At 38.0% G+C, this 15,928-nt stretch overlaps 2 protein-coding genes across 2 annotated transcripts in view; one reads left to right on the top strand and one right to left on the bottom strand.

Annotated features, from left to right (window-relative positions):
• Positions 1-8,455, bottom strand: part of LOC139439063 (uncharacterized) — a 133,392-nt gene extending 124,937 nt beyond the window's left edge. Inside the window, exons 1-2 of the mRNA XM_071215514.1 lie at positions 8,359-8,455; positions 7,216-7,640 (exon numbers count right to left, since the gene is read on the bottom strand). Coding sequence (XP_071071615.1) covers positions 7,216-7,640; positions 8,359-8,455 — 522 coding nt within the window. The remainder of the gene's footprint in view (positions 1-7,215; positions 7,641-8,358) is intronic.
• STEAP1 (STEAP family member 1) lies at positions 6,904-15,723 on the top strand. Its single transcript, XM_004478678.5, has 5 exons — positions 6,904-7,238; positions 10,800-10,914; positions 11,671-12,183; positions 12,736-12,900; positions 15,366-15,723. Exons 2-5 carry the CDS (start codon positions 10,831-10,833, stop codon positions 15,621-15,623), a joined length of 1,020 nt encoding a protein of 339 aa, XP_004478735.1. The 5' UTR covers positions 6,904-7,238; positions 10,800-10,830; the 3' UTR covers positions 15,624-15,723.
• The last annotated feature ends 205 nt before the right edge of the window (positions 15,724-15,928 follow it).

The following is a 15,928-nucleotide window of genomic DNA, read 5'->3' as shown; positions in this document are numbered from 1 at the left end:
TGATGCGCATGCTAAACCAAGTGAAAACTATTTAGAGCCTGGAATGTGCTCGAGTACCGTATGCTAACCCAACTGCAAAGATGGCCATCTTTCTTTCTTTCTATTGGGTTTGACAAAGTCAAGGAAAGTAATATTAAGTGGAAAGCAACAATTCTTGTTTTTACTGCAAAAGGCTCTGGAGCCACCTTGTGGCCATATAGAACAACAGCCAACCAGCAAATCGAGCTCCACCAAAGCTGTGAAGACTGAGCCTGATAGGATGAATAGTATCCTGGATTGGTAATTGGAAGAATCCTATCCTGTATCAATTGGAAAGAGTACATAAAGCTCACCATATTGCCCATCTGGAATTTCACCTATCTCTTTTTTTTTTATTGAATTAATTCATGTAATCACCCTCCCTGTGAAGTTCATGAGTGACTGACGGATTCTTAAGGATTCTGTAGCTGCCAATACAATAGGAGTGTTAATCAGGTTACATGACCAACTTGAACACTATCAGAAAAGAGTTATAATAGAGGTGTGTATAAATGAAGGGGACATAATGAGAGCTTTCAGGGAAGCTAACTGGAAAAAAAAACAAAGCAGAACTAAGAAGAGGGCTATAACAAGGGCTGAGTAGAAAAATTCAATTCAATAAAATGTTTTGAGCACCAGTTACTATGAGTCATGCTCTCTTCTAGAGATATCCTCAAGGAGCTCAGCCAGAAGAAATCTTTAGGTGGTACTAAGAATCACAATCAGAAATCTGTGTCAGAAATCCCCTGGTTAGTCCACACTACTGAGAGAACTAGAGGAGGAACTCTACAAAGTTTATAAAACCAATTCCTGTACATAAACATGTTGCTAGGCCAAAGGAAAATTTAATTCATGAATACTACTTCTGGATTTGGAAAGAAAACAAAACTCTTCTCTTTTCTTCTCCCCAGTGAAAAATCCTTCACTCTTCTGGAGCCAAGTTCAAAGCACATCCACTCTTCCATTATATCTTCCCAAACCAACCAAATCACAAATCATTGCTCCATTGGTTCTATTAATTCTAGATACCCTGGTTCTTATCTTATTAGCTAGCCCTTGATCCCTGCCTTGTTTTCTGGTCAATTCAATCATTTATATATCTTGTCTCCCCATTTCCCCCTATTAAATGTTTACACCTTGAAGACAAGAACCAAGATCTCAATTTTTGCTGTTTCCAAGACCCTACTCTCCACACTCTGTCAGTGGGTCTTGATTCCCATCAACCCTGAACTTACTCATCGGCCACAAAGTCATGTTCCTCTAATCTCACACTTCTTGCCTTACCTCTAAGTCCTGAGAAAGAGGTGCCCTTACTTCTGCTCAAAGATAATCTTTCCTCCGTATCCTGGATTCCATCTCTTTTCATTTCTCTCCGGAACTTAACTCAATCAATATTCTCTTTTTCGTGAAGTGGACTTGGCCCAGTGGTTAGGGCATCTATCTACCACATGGGAGGTCCGCGGTTCAAACCCCCGGGCCTCCTTGACCTGTGTGGAGCTGGCCCACGTCCAGTGCTGATGCGCACAAGGAGTGCTGTGCCACGCAGGGGTGTCCCCGTGTAGGGGAGCCCCACGCTCAAGGAGTGCGCCCCATAAGGAGAGCTGCCCAGCTCGAAAGAAAGTTCAGCCTGCCCAGAAATGGTGCCGCACACACGGAGAGCCGACACAACAAGATGACACAACAAAAAGAAACACAGATTCCCGTGCCGCTGACAACAATAGTAGCGGACAAAGAACACGTAGCAAATAGACACAGAGAACAGACCACTGGGGTGGGTGGGGAGGGAGGGGAGATAAATTTTAAAAATAAATAAATAAGTAAAAATAGTTATTAAAAAAAAGAAGAAAAAAATTTCTCTTTTTCATATACCTTCTCTTCCTTTCACCCTTAAAAGACCACTCTGGGAAGCAGACTTGGCCCAGTGGTTAGGGCATTCGTCTACCACATGGGAGGTCTGCTATTCAAGCCCTGGGCCTCCCGTGTGCACCTGGCCCACACACAGTGCTGATGCATGCAAGGAGTGCCGTGCCACTCAGGGGTGGCCCCCGCGTAGGGAAGCCCCACGCGCAAGGAGTGCGCCCCATTGGGAGAGCCGCCCAGCGCAAAAGAAAGTGTAGCCTGCCCAGGAATGGCACCACACACACGGAGAGCTGACACAACAAGATGACACAACAAAAAGAAACAGATTCCCATGCTGCTGACAACAACAGAAGCGGACAAAGAAGAATACATAGCAAACAGACACAGAGAACAGACAACTGGGGTGGGAGGGGGTAGAGGAGAGAGGAGGAGGGAAGATTAATTAATTAATTAATTAATTATTTTTAAAAAACCACTCTATCTGATGCCCCAATTCTCCCCTTCCATTCTCATCCAATATTATTGGAAGCATTACTATTTCATTATTGGAAGTAGTCATTGTCTCAACTCTTTCCTTTCTCAATTCCTCCTTGATGCACTACAGGACTAGCTTCCACTTTCAATAACTGTTCTTAGATAGTAGAACCCTCTTAAATGTCAAATCTATCAGACCCTTTTGTTCTTTATGTCATTTGATCTTTTTACAGCATTTGACACTGTTGACCAACCTTGAAACTCTCTCCAAGTAACCCTTCATTCAATAAGTATTTATTGGCACTCACTATAGGACATGGCCCATACTAAGGCTGAAGAGAAAAACAGAAGTAGTCCCAGCCTCCCAATTGTTTACAGTCTATCAGAGAAGGCTGAGTACAAAGTAAGAAGAGTGCAGAGGAAAAAATATCTGAGTTTCCTGTTTTTTTTGCTGATGGTTTCAATACGCCCCTTTCTCTAAAACAAAGGTTTCTTAAATTTTTTATCATATACCCTATTCATGTACACATTTCCAACATACTTACATATACATACATATACTAGTATCATTAGCTAATATCTCAAAACAATGAGATTTGTCATTAGCTATGACAAATTTATATTTCAAATACTCTTCTTAATGGTTTCCAAAAAAATTACTTTGTAATGAAGCTGGTAAAGAGATTAAACTTGGAGTAAGGAAAGTGCTAACACTGCCACCTTCTTTATGTTTTCTTGTATTTTCATTATGAATATTTACTTTCAAGCTGTAATATCCTTGCAGAAATCTTTTAAGTAACTGTTCAAGTTGAACTTACCTTACAGGATTTAGCACAATGCAGTGTATACCCAATTCACTTAATAAGTATTTGTGATAGTTTTATGTGTTAGTTTGACTAGGCTATAGCACCCAGTTATTTAATTGAACACTGGTCTAGATGTTGCTGTGAAAGTGTTTGGTATATATGGTTAGCTTTAAGTAAAGGAGTTGACTTCAAGGAAGTCGACTTTATGTAAAGGAAATTACCCTGCATGAAATGGGAATGTCTCATCCAATCAGTTGAAGGCCTTTAAAGCAAAACTGAGGTTTACTAGAGAAGAAATTCTGCCTCAAGAGGACAGAACTCCTGCCTGAGTTCCTAGACTGTGGGCCAGCCCTACAGATTCAGACTTCCCAGGTCTAAAATCATGTGAGGCAATCCTTTAAAATAAATTTTTTAATATACATATCCATCCTATTGATTTTCCTCCAGACAATCCTGGCTGATACAGTACTTATTAATTGATTGAATTCATATGGATCAGGGCTAAAGTATTTTCTTTGCTAAGAAAAGATATAGCATGTTTTAGGTCCTCAGGAAGACTTAGAAATCCAAGGTGCCTTGAGAAACTGGAACAGCTGCCAAGAAGGGGAAATACTCCAAAGGGATAAATGCTTAGAACTTGATAGGTGCTACCCTAGTGCAGAACGGATCCTGAAAGAAGAGTATTATTATGGGTAACTTGTGAAAAACAAGAAAGAATATAGAAGATATGTAATCTCAGCTTCTAAGGCCTGTAGTTCTTCTGACAATGGCATTCCTGGACCTACTTCTTCCTGCAGCAGGAAACAAGAAGAAAAATATGTGCTAGGGAAGGTGGATAAGAGAATGTTCCCACGTGCCAAATGGTTGTGGTTTGTATGACATATAGACATTCCTGGGCTGCATATTTCTGTGCCTTTTGATAGATAACCACAGATTTAAAGCAACAACATATGTTATCAGAATTCTGAGTAAAATTGAGTAGTATTTGGGGGCAGAGATGGGCCTGTGAGCCTGGAAACAAAGTACCTATTCTTAAAACCCACCTTGAAAAGATATTGACTGTTGATTCTGTTAGTGAATGAGCAAAATAAGTCTTTGTGTTAGGGGAAACTATATGGAAGAATTTTTAAAATCTCCAGCCTAAGAGTAGAACCCTCTCTCCCCACCACCACCACTTCTACACAAAAAGGGGCCAAAGTGATCACAGTACCAGCAGACTTTGAACTAGTGAAGAGAATTTATCACATGAGGCTAATGGAATCAGAAAATTTAGCCACATCTGTGCTAAAATAATCATTTTGAGAAAATATTTCTCCATGAACTTTGGGCAACTTTTGACTTAACCCGAAAACAGTCTGACCATTCTTACTAAACACAATAAGAGGATGTCTTGGAAACAGTGTTGATTGTTATTTGAATCTCCCCTTAGGAGACAGTTTTATTTTCAAGCAAAAAAAACTAAACAAAATATAGTTCTTGTCATCCATTTACAATTTACTGTCTATTGCTCACTGGCTTATCTTTAATAGTATTTGGTTTTCAATCTTTCATACTACTATACTCCATTTAGTACCAAAGATCAAAATTAAGTTGCTTATTAGTCAGGTAAAAGTACTCATGGATTCCAAGTTTTTATATTTTCCCCCACAACATCTTAATCCCAAATCACTGGTTCATGTTTGATCCCAATTACAATAAAGGACTGTTTCATTAACTTACTCCTACTGTAGTTTAAGTTTATTACAAAAATATTCTGAATGATCCAAATGTGTAACTACAGTTGAATTTTAATTTTTAAAGCCTCTAGCTCTTATGAGTCATTTCAAAACCAGCAATTTGCTTTTCAACATTTACATAGCATAGTGTTGTTTTCCATAAACCATGATGGTTTTGAAAGTATGTGCAAGAGATGCTGACACAGATGCCTCTCAGATACTTTTGATTTTTATTTCTCAAAAAACCAATCTTTATTTTATACCCAAATCATAGATTAATTGTATTTTAAGAACTGCAGAAATTTCCTGTATAATATATATACTCCTGACAACACAAAGAAGTTCCATAGTATATTTTTATTTTCTTTTCCTTTGTTGAACTTATTGAGATCTGCTTTGTGACCGAAAATATGGTCTATCCTGGAGAAAGATCCATGAGCACTTGAGAAGAATATATATCCTGCTGTTTTGGGGTGCGATGTTTTGTATGTCTGTTAGGTACCATATTTTTCTTAACGCAATACTGTGCTTTCATAATATTTACGATCTTATTGGTACATACTTCATATTTTTCCATCATTTTTCTTGGGAACAGATTATATTTATTCATCACATTAAAATATTGAGCAAAAAACATTAATAAGAAGCTTAGATATACAATTGTTAAAGTCAAAATAAAATATTTGTGGCTTGATTTTAAATGTTTTAATTAGAAGAAGCAAAGCAGGTTTAAGTAGAATTTGCTATGATTATCCAATTTATATTAATATGATAATAACTTCATTGTCCCCTTCAAATGGAAAACAGATTATGAAAATAAGAATGACCTTTGCCAAATCACAAGGAATGGAAGCATATTGCTTCGTTTGTCCATTTAAGATCCATGATAGTTTTAAAAATTCAACAATTCTTAAACACATTCGACAATTTGTCTTAATACTTTGTGCTACAAAAAAGGGTTTTTTTTCCTAAAACTTTTAAATTATCATTCTCTAGTTTCACTAGAAATAAAAAGTATAAGATTGTATTTCCACCACAAGGTGTCAGTCCATGGTAACTTAATCTTCAAGGGTAGTTACCATTACTCAGGAAAGTCACTTATATATAAAGTCCCAGGCACTCTAGCTACAAGTAACAGTCAATAGCAGAAAACACTTTTGAGCATTTATTTTCTTTTGTATTTTCTAATCAGACTAGTCTTGGTAATGTAGACCAAATTCTGAAATGTTACAATTCAAAATTCAAACATTCTACTCCGAAGGCTGTTTCCTTCTCACTGTTCTCTCTTCCCCATCCCCAACTCTCTCATATTTTAAAAACACTCTAAAATTTTTTTATATTGACAATAACCATGCTTTAGGTTTGAAACACTTGATTGGGCCAGGAGATGGATGTTGCTCTGACCTCAGGTGAGGAAGGGAAGGAGTGAACAGAGGTTTAAGGGCTTTTCACGTCGGGGACAGAGTTCGTGCGGTGTAGGGTACAAAATTTGGACAAATTAGGGGGCAAGTCACTTAGCGTCTCAGAGATTAAGATTTCGGTTTTCTCAACTGTAACAACCACTTCACAGACCTGTGAGGTTCAAAATGAGCTCTTGTGTGGAATAACCGTGTAGATTCAACAGCCGTGGGGGGGCGGGGGGAGGTGTTTCAAGCCATTGGTCAAGCCCCCCGCCCCCCCCCCCCCCCCCACACACACACACACGGGAGGTGCGGGCTTGGGTTCCCCCGCCTTCTAAAAAGAAGCCTCGCTCAGGAGCAGACAGCGAGTGCAAAACAAGAGGGGGTGGGGGGGAAACAAATAAATCTTTGAAAAATAATAATAAAAATAAAGCAGTCATTCTCCACGTGTGATCTGGGACTGCATCGGCATCACCTGGGAACTTAGAAATGTAGACTCTCAAGCCCCGCTTCAGACGATGAACTAGAAACTCGGGGCAGGGCCCAGCAAGCCGGCCTCCAGATGACCTGGACACACGCTAACGTCTGGCAACCACTCCTCCTAAAGAACCGTACAAACGTTAGTTATCCGAGAGGATTAAGAAAAGGCTAAGAGTGAGAGGATGCTGAGTGGACCGGGGGCGTTAGGCAGGGCTATTTTTCAGGAAACGGGAGGAGCCAGGTCGCGAAGTGGAGAAAGCCAGCTCGCACCCCGCGGCCTCCGAGGGCTGTTCGTCCCTCTGAGGCAATCCGAGGGGGAACCAATCCGACGCGGGGCGCAGGCAGGTGGCGCTGCACCGGCATCGAGGAGGCGGGTCCTGCGGCCTCCGAGGAGGCTCCGCGCTCGGAGGCTCCGCGCTCGGAGGCTCGGACGCCGCGTGGGACGGGGCAGCCGAGACTTACCGTCAAGTCACGCCGAGTTGCTGGTGAGTGCCCTGGATCGTGCCCGCCCGCGGGTCCCTGCGCGGGCTCGGCGCCGGCTCTCAGCCGCGGAAGGAGCTTCGCACGCTCGCCCGGGACACGGGCGCTGGCTGGCTGGGGCGAGCGCGATTCAATTCGCCCCTTCTGTCCAGCTCCTGGGCCAACTGCCTTGAGCGGAGTCCTCAGAGCAGACAACTCTCGGCTGTGGCTGGGCCTGCGGCTACGAGCCAGTGACTCAGAAGGAAGCCTTTTCCCTGGGGGACTAGGGGATAATGATGGGTTATTTGTCCTCAGGCTGGGTTCTGAGGGCAAGTTTTCCAACTTGGCAAAGTCGCTACCTGTTTGCCTGTATTGATGAATGATTGGCTCATAGTACTTAAAACCGCACAACTTGGTCTTTGGGTTTCCTAGTAACAGGAAACTTTCATTTTAAGTCCTTGGAACATTGGTACACTTTTTCAGGATCTGAGTGGGTTTCAGTCCCTTCCAAATAAATAGTCAAGGCTTTAAATAGTCATTGGACCACATTCGCTGAAAGGAGTCTGTAGACATAAATGTATACTTTTAGGTGTCTAACTCCGTTCTTATAGTTTTTTTAAAAATGCCTCCACATCCTGATATTTAATAAAAAAGCATTCATTTTGCATGAATGTTAAGCCTGGGAAGTGAGGGAGGGGGACAAGACGAATTAAAAAAAAAAAAAAAATCACAGTGAAGAAAAACATCTCCCCTAAACATGCTTTTAAATGTTTTGGTAAAGCAGCTGTGCACTTGAAAATATACAGGGTTTGTGAATGTAATGCAACTCACGATGTATCCCAGTCATTCGGTTTCCACATATTTAAACTCTTGGACATAAACATGAGTCAGTTGGGCTGTGTCAATATTTAGCAGGAACACTGGGCCAGCCATTCTACTACACTTAGAGCAATATGGAACATCAGAAATACACTTTGCTTTTTAATGGGAGTTTAAAATTAGAGAACATCATGTCAAATTGTCCAGTTCTTAAGCTCTGAACACTGCTTTTTCCTGTTACGTTTTTTCATGAAAAGATTTTATTGTAGAATTTAAATTATGATTTATGTCTGATGAAAGCAAACATTTTGCCTGATATTTTATTACTTGGCTTCTGGGCACAAACATGACTGTGGACTGCAGAGTCAACATGCTCGCTTGCTACCATGGGCTTTACTTTGGCATTGCTTTTCTGGGTAGTCATACAGATTAATAGCTGGGTACTTCTCTAAGGCCTCTGGCTTTCCCCTCAGCTTCTGTACATAGTGGCCCTCAGTCAGCAAATACTGTCAACTTGCTAGATGCCCCAGGACTAGGTTTTAAAGAGAGTCTCTTATCCTTTTTCTCTGCCCTCCTTTCCATGCCCCCATCTGTCTGTAAAACACTCTGTTCCTTTAGAATTCATTGCACTAGCATGTAATTACTTGTTGAAATGTCTGCCCTCTCTCCTAGACTGTAATGCTTTTGAGAATGGAGTGTCCTTCTCATTTGATTTGGTATTCCCACTGCCTAACATCATTGTCCACAATACTTTAATGAATTTATATTGACTAAATGTAGATTTTTTTGTATTTTAACATCTTTGCCATCCTGCAACTCACAGATTTAAATTATCCTCCAAGACATAGTAAGTTATTTCTTGTAATTTGATTATTGTAGATAATACTTCTATTCCTAGCCCTCTGAGCTACTCTATATATGATGTTGGTTAAATCATCCAATGGCATGGAATAATGCTTCTTGAGGAAAGAGACCATAAGCTCCTCAAGAGCAGGCATAAAGTCTTTTTTCTCCTTGGTATGGGGTTCATAATACTTGATGATCGACCTATGCTTTAGTCAGAACTCTTTCAGTGCCAATGATGAACAACCAACTCTAGCTTAAGCCAAAAAGGGGCATGTAGTGGCTTGTATAACAGAAATCCAGGATCTGGTTAAAGGTACTCAAAGCAGACCACCAGGACTCTTCTGTGTCTTTTTCCATTTCTTGGCTTTGCTTCTGTGTTGGTTTTCTCCTCTGCTGTTGAAGGTATCTTCCTCCTTACAGGATGGGGAAAGAGAGGCATATAGAGCCACATCATCCCAATCTAACAAAATCTCCGCTCTTTCTTCCACTTTCACATATAAATATCAGAGAAGAACTCTAACTGGTTCAATTTGGATTGTGTACCCATCCCAAACAGTCAGTGTGATCAGAGGAATAGGAAAGTATGATTGAACAACATGAGTCACATGCCCACTTCTGTGGTCAGAAAATGGATGTTACTGTAACTGGCAGCTTCCCAAAACCAAATGGAATGGAGGAAAGGCATTTCCCCCAATCAAGATGATGTTTTCAATTACAAACAAAGATGGTAAAGACTGTGGGCAGACCAAAACAACCAAAACATCCAAGAGCATGGATGTTCTGAAATTTCAAACAAATACCTGAAAAATGTTCTAAAAGCACCTCAAGGAAGGTTGATAATATACAAAAATGGCCCCTCTTTATTCTTTGTGAAGATGAAGTCTTTAAAAGTTCAGGAATGTTTTGAGTATTTTGAAAGTATTCCTGAGACAGCTTTCCACTTAATAAATCAGAATCACAGGTGGTCTAAATTTCAGAAACATTTGAAATATTGTCTGCCAATCAAATTTTAAAAATATCTAATCTGGTTTTTTCATTGAGTTTCATAAAGTACAAATTGGAGATGTATTCCTATGGAAGTAAATTTAGAACTAATAAAAAGAATGATCATTATTGTAACATTGTGCATTTCCCTTTCCAAAAAGACATTACACTAAATCTGTGAGGGGTGTTAAGGAAAAGATTCCTTTATTCAGTAAGACATTTAATAAAATTATTTTCTACAGGGTTGACATGTCGATGACTGAGGACAACTCAACAGCCCCGTTGGAAACATACTGGTTAATCATGACTTACCAACAGAGATCAGCCCATTACTCGAACAGGAAAATGGCACTCTAAAAATATGACCTTTATACTACTATCAGTGTTCACCCTACACACAGGGTCCATTCTGTTCATTGTCTGGAACTGAGAATATACTTTCCCATAAAATCAATTAATTATTGTTTCTAATTCCAGTGCCAAACACAAAAGACTATTAAACACATAACTTTAAGAAGTATAATATGTATCAACCACCTCCAACCTCCATTGATAAACATTATTACTCTAAAAAAAAAGCATTCCTAATTCTATTTACTTGGGGTAGAGGGCAGGGTAGAATTTAGCTTTTCTCCTGAAGAACACCTGGAGTTAAATTCTACTAAAATAAAAGACAATGTCCGACCCTTTGAATTCCATGTAGACTTCTAAATCATCCACTGCCCAGATGGTTAAACAAAGAAGAGCAAATATTATTATCTGAGGGCACTGGTTTGAGACTCTTTCAGGTAATAATATGAGGTTAAATGTGGAAATCAGTGGCTTTCTTGATCTGCCATTCTGTTTTGTAAGTGAGGAAATTTTCCATATTATTCCATCAAATGTTAATAGCATTAATAGAATAGACTTAGAGAAGATACTTATTTTTATTTTCATAGGTGGCAGAAGCCATACTATTTTGTAGAATTGATGGAGAGCAGAAAAGATATCACAAATCAAGAAGAACTTTGGAAAATGAAGCCTTGGAGAAATCTAGAAGAAGATGCTCATTTGGTAAAATAATTAATAATTAAAATCTGTAAACATAATTCAAATTCCATTTCATATCTTCTAGTGTTGTAAAAGTGAGTTTCACTCTAGTGTGCTGTTATCTTCACTCTAATTCCTATTACAGATATTGTGATGGGTGAGGGACAGTTTGGCATATGAGAGAAATAGTGCTAGACTGTCAGGGACTTAGTTGAATATCCTTGAATAAGTCACTGAAAATCCTGAGTCTTGGTTTAATCTATAAAGCAGGAGAGTTGGATCAGATGGTCTCAAGTCCATTCAATTCTTTCTGACATTCCATGGTTCTAAATAATTGAGTAATGAAGTCACTCTAAAACCTTAGGGAGAGTTGTCCAATATCAATAAAAATATCATAAAACAAATACAACTGTCACAACTTATAAGTTTTCTTATTTTTACCAAGGGCTAATGGATTTTTTTTTTCATTTTTTCAACTTCATTTCCTAGTTGCATCATTTCATTCTTTCATATCTTCAAAATACAAGCACAGTGTTCTAAGCTTCATCTTTTGTCCCAAATAAAAATGAACAGAAATTCATGGATAACCCCAACATAACTAAGTGTACCTTTTGTCAGTGCTACACAGCCTATGCCATCTTTTTCTAACCAATATCCAAAAGCAAGGTTCTGAGTGCCCTTTTTCACCAATAAGCACAAATGACTGAGCAATAAATAGTTTAAGAAAAACTCTATAGTCTTGCTCAATTTTATTGAAGTTTTTCTTTCTTTCCTTTGTAGAATAAGGACTCAGGAGAGACCAGCATGCTAAAAAGACCTGTGCTCTTGCATTTGCACCAAACAACCCATTTTGATGAATTTGATTGCGCCCCAGAACTTCAGCATGAACAAGAACTCTTTCCAAAATGGCGTTTGCCAATTAAAATAGCTGCTGTCATATCATCTCTGACTTTTCTCTATACTCTTTTGAGGGAAGTAATTCACCCTTTTGTAACTGCCCATCAACAATATCTTTATAGAATTCCAATCCTAGTCATCAACAAAGTGTTGCCCATGGTTTCTATCACACTCTTGGCATTGGTTTATTTCCCAGGTGTGATAGCAGCAGTTATACAGCTTCATAATGGAACCAAGTATAAGAAATTTCCACATTGGCTGGATAGGTGGATGTTAACAAGAAAGCAATTTGGGCTTCTCAGTTTCTTTTTTGCTGTATTGCATGCAGTTTATAGCCTGTCCTACCCAATGAGGAGATCCTACAGATACAAGCTGCTGAACTGGGCATATCAACAGGTAAGATGACAATGTGGGCCACTAAGCAAAAAAGACTACATCACCTAACAAATGAATCCTTTCTTAGCTTAATATTCTCCCAAACCCCTGTTGAACATCTATATTGAGAAAGTAATCTGCACTTTGAAAATTTCATTAAAACTCTTCATTAGGGCTTAGTTTTACAGTTTTCCACTGAGGATTTTTTTTTTTTTAAGCTAAATAGTAAAGTAAAAATTCAACATCAAAAATATTTTATTCATGATCTGGGCTACATTTCAATCTTCTGCCACCTTCACAAGATTACTTTTTAATACTAATTGATCTTATTTTCTGCTTGCTTACCACACGTACATGTACATTACAATTCTAACCAAGAAAACCAGCTAAAATTTTTAGAAAAATTTAACATTATACAAATGCTACATTCAAGGAAGGAGAATAATAGCTCCTATTTCATTTCTTTTAGAAGCAACTAGTTACTAGGCGTCCAAGGTAGGCAGAGGAATGTAAGGAATAAATATATAGGAAATATGTGTTGCTTGCATCCCTTCTTTTCTCTTTCACTTATAGGTCCAACAAAATAAAGAAGATGCTTGGATTGAGCATGATGTTTGGAGAATGGAAATTTATGTGTCTCTGGGCATTATGGGACTTGCGATACTGGCTCTGCTAGCTATTACATCTATTCCATCTGTGAGCAACTCCTTGACATGGAGAGAATTTCGCTATATTCAGGTAATGATAGATAAGCTAACTGCTGCCTCAGAGAGGTAAACTACTTTCTGTGCTTATAATATCAACAGTATATGACTTTACTCTATAAAAAATAGCAAATGTTTTCTGATAGCAAAGACCCACACTTGTTCCAATTTAATAATTTGGTTTGCTATCTTTTCCCCTGTTGTTTCTAATAGGAAAAGCCTTTTCTAGACATAAATAAAAGGCATTGATCAAAGAAAAATATTCCTTCTAACATTTTAAATTTGTATTTTTTTTTCATGCAATTTGCTGTCTAACTAATGACTTCAAATATAATAATTTAGAACCCAATATCCATGGTTTGTTGATTTCCGGAAAGTAAAAATACTCTTTTCTACTACACTGATTTTATTCATTCCTTTTAAATTAGACAGCTTTCTATCCAAAGAAAAAACCTCTATCCGAGAAATATGGATTTTTAGCCACTAAAAGCATTCTAAAATCTAATGGTAAAGCCTCTTTCTTCAAGTTATATTTTATGTAGCTAACTTAATTGAAGTTTCTCAATATTCTTGGAATTCAAAATCTATCTCGGATTAACTGAGGTTAATCTCATTGTGGTAGGTTACATGCTAAGGAAGAAACCTACCAGAATTCATGAGGTGATCAATGTCTGACAAGATTCAAAATACTAAATTTAGTTGTAATAATCCCTGCCAAGGTTTTTTTTAACTGCATAGCTTTAGCTTTTTTGAGTAGATATCTTTGGAAAGTCCTACAAAACCAGACATTCCCCACTATCCATTTTACATGTCCACACATATACTACAAATACACTTTATCAGAAAATCTGATTAGTCTGGAAAGTATGTTTCCATTGAACTTATTCCAACGAGGCTTAGAGTATTTGCTAATTTTGTAGGTTCAGCCTAATAACTACTGGAATTCTTTGTTCTTTGTTAAATGGTTTTCTTCTTACCTTGCTCTGCCAGTTACACATAAATTGACCACCACTTGAAAAATTTAATGAGGAATTTAAGCACTGCATCTTGACAACTGAGTCTATACTACTATATGCACAATACCTAGCATATAGTAAGTATATTAAATACATTTGATAAAATTAATCTTCAACAAATCACATGTATTTTCAATTACTAATCCAGAAACTTTTCATTTAGAATCTAAAAGTTGGTTGTACTATGATTTACCTTGAGAATTCATATCTGTAAATCTAAATGTAATTTATTGTATTCACTAGGGCTTTAGAATACTGCTGATTAATTGTGAGTTGGATTCATTCTGACACATTAATGATCATTTCCAGTAAAGTGAATAGGTGTCAAAAGTCATCCAGAAAAGCTGTATATTACCTTGTCAGAATGCCATAAAATTACATAGATGCTATTTTTAAGCAACTTTATCTGTACAGTGCCAAACATCCCAAGCCAACATGAAATATTTCTTCACATGTCCAGAGCCCTATATTTTGTTCAGACATTGTAGCATTTTTCTATTTTATTGGGTTGTTTCAGTTTTCTTTAACATAGGCCAGGGTTACTTACTTCAGTATTCATTTATCAAAATAAGAGTCAAACACTTTAACTGCCTTCACATTTGATGAAGATCAACCAAATTGTTTTTCTTTTTTTGTTGTTTTTGTTTTTAAGTTGCGGGGGCTGGGAATTGAACCCAGGACCATGTATGTGGGAAGCTGTCACTCAACCACTAAGTCACATTGGCTCTCCCTAGTTTTTTTTTCATTTGATTTGGTTGTTGTTTGTTTTGGTTATTGTTTAGGAGTCACTGGGAACCGAACCTGGTGTGGGAAGCAGGTGCTCAACCATTTGCGCCACATCTATTCTCCCCAAATTGATTTTTTTAAGCCAGTAAAAAGAATATATTTGGGAAATGGGGGAAAGAACAGAGCTTGCTGAGAAATGGAAGAAAAAAATGAAAATACACACCAAGATTTGGTGTGGGCTTCTCTAGGCAGAGAGAGCCCCAAATTGATTTTTGCAGTGATCTTCAATCAACACAACAAATACTTATTGAGAACCTAGAATATGCAAATCATTACGTTGATTCTTCAGGGATCTGGGATGACTTTAGATGTCTCATGATAGGCAGAATTAAAACAAATGCACAAGAGTCAAAGCACAATGTAAAACAGATGTCATAAGTGAGATGAGAAAAAAAAAAAGTTGTGGAGAAAGGGAGAACAGGGGTTGTCAGTCAGCTGAGACTGAAGAGAAGAAGGCTGATAATTTCCTCAACTTAGCCTGGAGACAAGGACATAAACAAAAGTTAAAGGATGAGATGGGATATGTAAAAAGGGTGGAAAGATGTGAATGAACATTGTTGATAAATGTGATAGGAAAACAACCACAGATGAATAAAGAGGTTCCCAAGCAAAAGAACAGATCCACATGGGGCAGGGTGGAATAAACCCTTATTGGACCAATCTTCACCATGTTTATTTTTCTCTTTTTCTTTTGCAGAGCAAGCTAGGAATTGTTTCCCTTCTACTGGGCACAATACATGCACTGATTTTTGCCTGGAATAAATGGGTAGATATAAAACAATTTGTGTGGTGTACACCTCCAACTTTCATGATAGCAGTTTTCCTTCCAACTGTTGTCCTGATATGTAAAGCCATACTATTCCTGCCATGCTTCAGAAGGAAGATAATGAAGATTAGACATGGATGGGAAGATGTCACCAAAGTTAATAAAACTGAGATGTCTTCCCAGTTGTAGAAATACTATTTAAACACATTTTGTTCAATAATGATATATTTTATCATGAAACATTTGAAATGTGTATTTGTTTAATAAAATGACCATCAGAGGATCTTAATATATCTCTTTGTTTATGGATGGTGTTTGAAATATTTGCATTTCCTTGCAGGTTTGATTCAAAGAAATTAAATAAAATACTTATCTGTAGCCTCTTTTCTCTAGTCAAGCATGACAGAGTGATCCCATCTGGTTTATCAGATTGAATGGCATTATAAACAATGAAAGCCTTGAAATACCAATCCTTCTTACTCATTACACAGATA

Source organism: Dasypus novemcinctus, chromosome 5 (assembly GCF_030445035.2).
Source record: "Dasypus novemcinctus isolate mDasNov1 chromosome 5, mDasNov1.1.hap2, whole genome shotgun sequence".
Lineage (NCBI taxonomy): Eukaryota > Metazoa > Chordata > Mammalia > Cingulata > Dasypodidae > Dasypus > Dasypus novemcinctus.
This window is presented reverse-complemented; position numbering and strand designations above follow the sequence as displayed.

Excerpts from the sequence above, each read along its gene's own strand:
- STEAP1 (XM_004478678.5), top strand. The coding sequence starts at position 10,831 with ATGGAGAGCAGAAAAGATATCACAAATCAAGAAGAACTTTGGAAAATG. Across the intron at positions 10,915-11,670 it reads TAGAAGAAGATGCTCATTTG|AATAAGGACTCAGGAGAGAC; the intron begins GTAAAATAATTA and ends TTTCCTTTGTAG. Across the intron at positions 12,184-12,735 it reads TGAACTGGGCATATCAACAG|GTCCAACAAAATAAAGAAGA; the intron begins GTAAGATGACAA and ends TTTCACTTATAG.